The following is a 6,000-nucleotide window of genomic DNA, read 5'->3' as shown; positions in this document are numbered from 1 at the left end:
CGCGAGTCCAGCTCGCAGGACGAGGAGGTCATCGACGGCTTCGCCATCGCCAGCTTCAGCACCCTGGACGCCCTGCAGGTGGGTGGCGGGGAGGCGCCCGCGGGCCGTGCGAGGCGGCTGGGCTTGGCCCGGGGGTTCCTCAGTTCCGGCCCTCGCATCTTTCCGGGGCCTCCGAGCTCGGGCTGGGCTTTGGGGAAGGGAGATGCCCCGTCGCAACTCCGCGCCCGCCGCCGCTGTCGCGTCGGAAGACCCTGCAGCGCCAGGTGGGCTTGGGTATTGGAGCTGCAGGAGGAGCAGCTAATTACGGGGTCTCGCCGGGCCGCGTGGCAGCACAGTCGGCCCTTTCTCGATTGTGTTTCTGTTGCCAAAACAGCTTCTGTTTGGGTCAGGAGGTGCAAGGAAGCTGGGCAGTGCTGGACTTTGCAGAGACTACGATAAAACGGATACTTTGGGGTTCGCATCGTTCAGCCTTGAGGATTCTGAGTGGGGGAGAGGGAGGGCTAGCCCCAAGACTCCTCCTGGGCCACTGCGTGGTTAGCAGGCTGATAACAAATGCTGCTTGTCTGGCTGAGTTATCAGGTCTGTATTTGCTAAGCAAATACCGCCCTTCTTGCCTGAGCCCAGGTGAGTGGAGAAGGAAGTGAGATACTGTCAGAGCCTGCAGGGGCTGCGGGAGCCACTGTCGCCCAGGAACTAGCGTGGTGGAAATGCTGGTCAGGCCCTCAGGAAGTGCAGAGACCCCGTGAGGTGTGCTCCGGGCAGCGTTCTGGGGGACCCTTGTCTGCTGGACTCCGAGTCCCAGAGAACACTCCGCTTCCCGTCCCCTCACTTTTCCCGAGCCCCGGGAGCCCATGGCATGGAGTCCCACAGCCTCAGGCTGGGTTTTGGAGAGAGCTTAGGGGACCCACTGTGGGTCCCTGCAGCGAGTCCTCTCCAAGTTCCCATCTCAACTCTGGGGGCTGCTAGGGTCTGTAGAGAGCTCAGGGTCAGGGTTGGTGGCCGGGGAAGTGGCCCTACCGCTTCATGGCTGGGCAGATGGAAGGCAGAGTCAAGGCCCCTGTGAGCGCAGGACACGGGTGTTGTGGTCTGTGCTCACCACAGCCTGAAGGTCCTGGCAGGCACACCTGTGGCCTAAGATGGCTCTGGGACTGCCCATGCCGTACTGTGCTGAGAAGGGGTGGTCCCAAGGCTGTTTTCTGCCTTTTGGTGATGCTAATGGCAGACTGTTTCCTTAGCACTTAATACACGGGATTCCAGCACTGCAGGTTAGGAGACCGGTTATGCCGCCATGTTCCGGATCTATGGCCACCCTGCCTGCCCCTTGTGTATCCCCTGCCCGGAGGGGAAACAGAAACCCTCCCTGTGGCCTCCGGAGCCCTGCACACCATGGCCTCCTCACCCTTTCGCCGGCAGGCCAGCCCCGTCCTGCCTGTCTTTCCTGGTTGATCTTGGTTCTCTCATGTCTCGGCGCAAGTGTCACCTCGAATCCCATCTGAAGGGGCGTCTCCTCCCCAGCTGTCATTTCAGCCTTTCCTTCCTGTTGTTTCTCCTCTGGAAGCTTCCTGGGGGGTCTCGCTTCCACAGGCATGTGTAAGCTGGACGAGAGTGGGCTGTGCCTGCCCTGCATCTTCTTCAGGCGTGTGGAAGGGACCTGTGCTCGTGGAGCCAGCACGTGGGAGCAAGGAGCCTGTACTGGAGGCCTGGGACTCACCAAAGGCCATCTGGGGCTGTGTGCTCTGCCTCAGCGGCTCTGACTGTCCCTCTCCTCCAGTGGGTTGCCCACCCCAGGCCGCAGGCTTTTGGGAACTACTGCAGCTCACAGGCTAGCCCATGGATTTAGGGAACTACTGCAGCTCACAGGCTAGCACCATGGGTTTTGGGAACTACTGCAGCTCACAGGCTAGCCCAGACCGCAGTGAGACCAGGGCTCGGGGGTGGTTCCACATGCCTTCCTCTGCCCCTCCAAGCCTGCCCTGGAAAGTACGGGGCTTCTGCGCAAGTCATAACCTCTAGGTCAGCCCCTTTTGCTAGACAGTAGTGTTTTTTTTTTCCCGGAGTTCAGATGATACCATGGTAGCGACAGGTCCTGGGAGTGTTCACGGCTGGGCACTGTTCCGAGCTGCCCTCCAGACAGTAGCTTGTTCCCTCCCCAAATAACCCACAAGGGAGGCTTGTTGCCTGCATTCCACAGACAGGAACATCGAGACACAGAGTGGCCAGTGCAAAGCACAGTAGGGACACTGATGCCCAGCCACTCAGTCTCGAAGTGTGTGGCACCTGTCCTGTGGCCCCACGCGGGATGCTAGCCAGCAACACCCAGCCTGGAGTGGAACCTGCCTGACCCCCAGGTTGGGGGGGCACATCCCTCACTGGGGTCTTGGAGGAGTCCCGGGGCAACGCTGTAGAGGTAGAGAAGCCCCTGCAACCCACCCCAGAGACTGGCAGGCTCCTGCCAGCACAGGGGTGGGTGTAGACAGTTAGGTGTAGACGTGTTGGTGAGGTGTGGCCTGCATGCACGTGTCCTGTTGCCTTTGTCCTGAGGATGTCAGTGCAAGTCCCCACCCAGACCCCCTGTGTCAGGACAGACTTCCAGACCCCGCCCCGTGTCCTGGGCTGGCCTCTCCCTCACCCCTCTGCTCTGGGAAGGCCCCCTGTCCTGGCCACACCCTCCCTTCTCAGTGCCCTGAGCAGACCCCCCTCCCCCACCTCCTGCACATCTGTCTGGCTTCTCTAGGGCTGTGGAGATCATCTCCTGTGTCTGTGTGTGCCGTGAACACAGTAGGCACTCCTTAACTTGGTAGTGGTGGTTGTCAGCTGAGGAGGGCCAGGGTCTGGCCTGGCTGGGTTGTGTCATGGTCCTGGGGACAGTTAATGATTGGCCACAGCCTGAGTGGAGCCCCTGAGCCGGCCTTGGCTCTCTGCTTCCTGTTTAACAGTGGCAGGGGCTGGGTCCTGTGCGGGACGGGGGCTCCAGGCTGTCCTGCTGGCCTCCCCTCTCCTGCTTGGAGAATCTGCATAGATGGTTCTTGCTGTCATTCTTGTTTCCTGTGGCACCTGTCTCCTGGTTGTACTAAGCAGAGAGGACAGGCAGCCCCCACCCCAGGGCAGCACTGTGGCTACTCATGCCCGGTCAGTGCTGCTGTTCCCTGCCCAGGGTCCTCTCGAGGAGGCCAAGGGAAGTATCCAGGGCTGTCAGGCCCCTCTTCCCAGATGGCAGGGCCACCCTTAGCTGCCCTCAGGCCACAGGACAGACAGGTTGTGCTGGTCCCTGTGTCTCCTGGGGAGATAGGCCTAGCCAGCCCGCTTAGCCCAGTGGGCCTGCAGCTCCTCCCACCCCGTGCTAGCCTTAAGGGAGACCTCAGGGGAGATGTGGCCATCGTGCTGTGGTTCAGGCACAGGAGGTGGCAGGCGTCCGGTGAGTGTGTCTGCTGCCAGCTCAGGTGGAAACCACTACTCTGGTTTAGTGTCTGTGATTTTCCTTTTGGTAATTTGCTTTTTTCCAACAGCAGATCACTTCGCCTGGTTCAAAACCAAGCTCTCTAGAAACGTGTGTGCTGGGGTGTCAGCTGTGGCTCAGTCCCTGGCGGGAGCCACTGTCCTGTCTCTGGTGCTTCCAGGTCTCACTGTAGAGCTGTGCCTAGGTGCAGGTCAGTCTGCTCCGGAGGACTCAGTCCTGACGCCTGTATACATGTGTGCCGGGAATGACGAGGGTAGGAAGACACTGCGATACTAGCTGGGTGCAGCAACTTCTGCTCTCTCTCTGTGTCTCCACATTCTCTGGTCACTCGTGTGACTTTGCACAAAACCCAACTTAACCTGCTCTGCACAGGGCAGTGCTTAGAAAGCCCATGCCGCTCCTGGTGGCTGCCTGGTTCTGGCCCTTCAGGGAGTCCAGGGTACACTGTGACTCTGGGGAAACGATGGAGCTCGTCCCAGCTGCAGACAGGACCCTGTGGGGCGGCAAGAGGGTGCAGGTTCTTGGGCGAGGTCCAAGGGGGTGTGCGGGTGGGGGGTGCCCAGAACCACCTGCCTGGGCTGCATTCTGGAGGGTCAGCTGAGTAGTCCCTCTGACCCCCTAGCAGGCTGGGTGGGCTTCCCATTTTGGTCAGGGCCCCAGGGCAAGGGGACAAGTTCAAGGGTCTGGGTGGACATGTGACTGCTCAGGGCAGGAGTGTGGTCCAGCTCTGCCGAGTGCCACAGACAGGGCTTGGCATGTCACTTGGACCTCCAGGGACCCCGATGCCCGCTTTACTTTGGATGAGTGTCTTCTCAGACGGAGTGGGAGCTCAGTGGGCAGAGCCTGTTGAGTGAGGGAGACTCTCAGAGGGCAGCCTTCTGCTCAGAGCACTTCTCATCACTGCCCCGGTCTTCAGATAGGGAAACTGAGGTCCAGAGAGAAGATATGCTTTTCCCAGAGCCAGGGGTGGAGGTGCAGAACTACCCGGGAGCCCGCCCCATGCTGCTGTGGGGCTGCTTCGAGGCTGTACTCCTCCCACAGGGTCACAGCCATGGACCAGGGCTGCTCCCTCTGAGAGTAGACAGACAGGGAGTGGCAGCAGAGGCCCAGGCCCTGGGCCCATGCGGGGCCGCTGCCTGTCCGGGCCTGTCTGGGCCAGCAGCTCCCAGGCCCTATTGTGGCCAGCGCCATGGCAAGCAGAGCCTGCACCTGGTGACCTCCATTTGTGCTGTCCTCCCTGCCCCACCCGGGGCCTGCTGGCCTCAGGTCTGGGCAGCAGGGCTGTCACCCACCCTGGCCCCATCCTTCCAGCTTCTTGAGCCTGTCATTTATTGGTTCAGGTCTCCAAATCCTCCTGATCCTTGGTGTGACCACCACCGTGTCCTGCTTCCTACATGTCCTGAGCCTGGGTGTGGCCTACCCTCCACTGTCACGGCTGGGAGGCCCCGCAGCAGTGACTGTGGGCCTCTGCTCTCCCACTGCCGAGCTGGTTGTTTGGCACTTCTGAGGCGTGGGGCTCGCTGTCACCCTCTACAGGTGTCTGTCCCTCCCCGTCCCCTTCTCGGACACACCTGTAGTTTCTCTTGGACTCTCATGAGATGCGCTTGGCCCAGCCTCAGAGGTGCGGGGGAGGCCCTGTGTGCTGAGCCCGTGCCAGAAGTGTGTGCTGTCTTCCCTGGACCCGGCAGAGTCTTCGCTGTGCCTCGTGGGTCCCTGAGCTCGGGGGTGGGCTGGTTTGCCCATGCTGGGGAAGCCTCATTTTGGGTCGCTTTGCCGGTTGGGTTTTTGCTACCACCTCCCCAGTTGGTTGTTGTCGTTCCATTTTTGCTGGGCTTGCACTTGGGTTGGGTACTTCTCCATCTTTTCCTTACTCTGGAGTTGTCAAAGCAGCACAAGTCATCCCCTTCCTCCGCCTTGGACAAGACTGGGGTCTCTGTATTCCTACTCATTTGCCAACCCTGAGTCAGCACAGTTGGGGTTGGGATGTGGCTGATGAGGGAGGAGACCCGGGATCACCTGATGAGAAGCAGGTGGGGTGACCTAGGAAGGAACCGACCGGCAAGTGAGGGAGATAATCACCCGTGGTGCGGGCCTGGCTGGGCTGCTAGGTGGGGGCCCTCTGGAAAGCTGGGGCCAGGATGTGAACAGGGTGGCATCTGGCTAAGGATGCTGGGCAGGTGCAGCAGCAGCCCCTACAGGTCCAGTCTGGCTGCTCCAAGAGTCAGAGGCTTGGGGGGGCCTACCTAAGTCCCCCGAGCCCCTGGGGCTGCAATTGCCCTGACCTGGACTGCCCCCCTCTCTGGACTCATCCTCCATCCAGATCCCACAAGCACCTTGTACAACTTAGGAGCCCAGAGATAGAGGAAGAGAGAGTGCACATGAGCATGGGGCAGTGGTGTGATGGGGGAGAGGGAGGAGAGTAAAGAAAATCATAGAAACGTGTTGTAGATGCTCTCAGGAAGAGAGAGACCTACCCCTGCCCAGACATGTGGAGTGGGTGACCCCAGGCTAGAGTCCAGCTCCAAGCTGGCCCCAAGGGACCC

The 6,000-nt window shown here is 60.6% G+C and overlaps 1 protein-coding gene across 1 annotated transcript in view; it reads left to right on the top strand.

Moving 5' to 3' along the window:
* FBRSL1 (fibrosin like 1) overlaps positions 1-6,000 on the top strand; it is a gene marked incomplete at its 3' end in the record, with an annotated part of 65,773 nt that overhangs the window by 655 nt on the left and 59,118 nt on the right. The window contains 1 exon segment of the mRNA XM_021715185.1: positions 7-78. Within this exon segment, the coding sequence (XP_021570860.1) occupies positions 7-78 (72 nt within the window).

This window comes from Carlito syrichta, unplaced genomic scaffold (genome assembly GCF_000164805.1).
Source record: "Carlito syrichta isolate Samal-C Ts95f unplaced genomic scaffold, Tarsius_syrichta-2.0.1 Scaffold306821, whole genome shotgun sequence".
Taxonomy (NCBI): domain Eukaryota; kingdom Metazoa; phylum Chordata; class Mammalia; order Primates; family Tarsiidae; genus Carlito; species Carlito syrichta.
The sequence above is the reverse complement of the archived record's forward strand: the minus strand, read 5'-3'. Positions and strand labels throughout refer to the sequence as shown.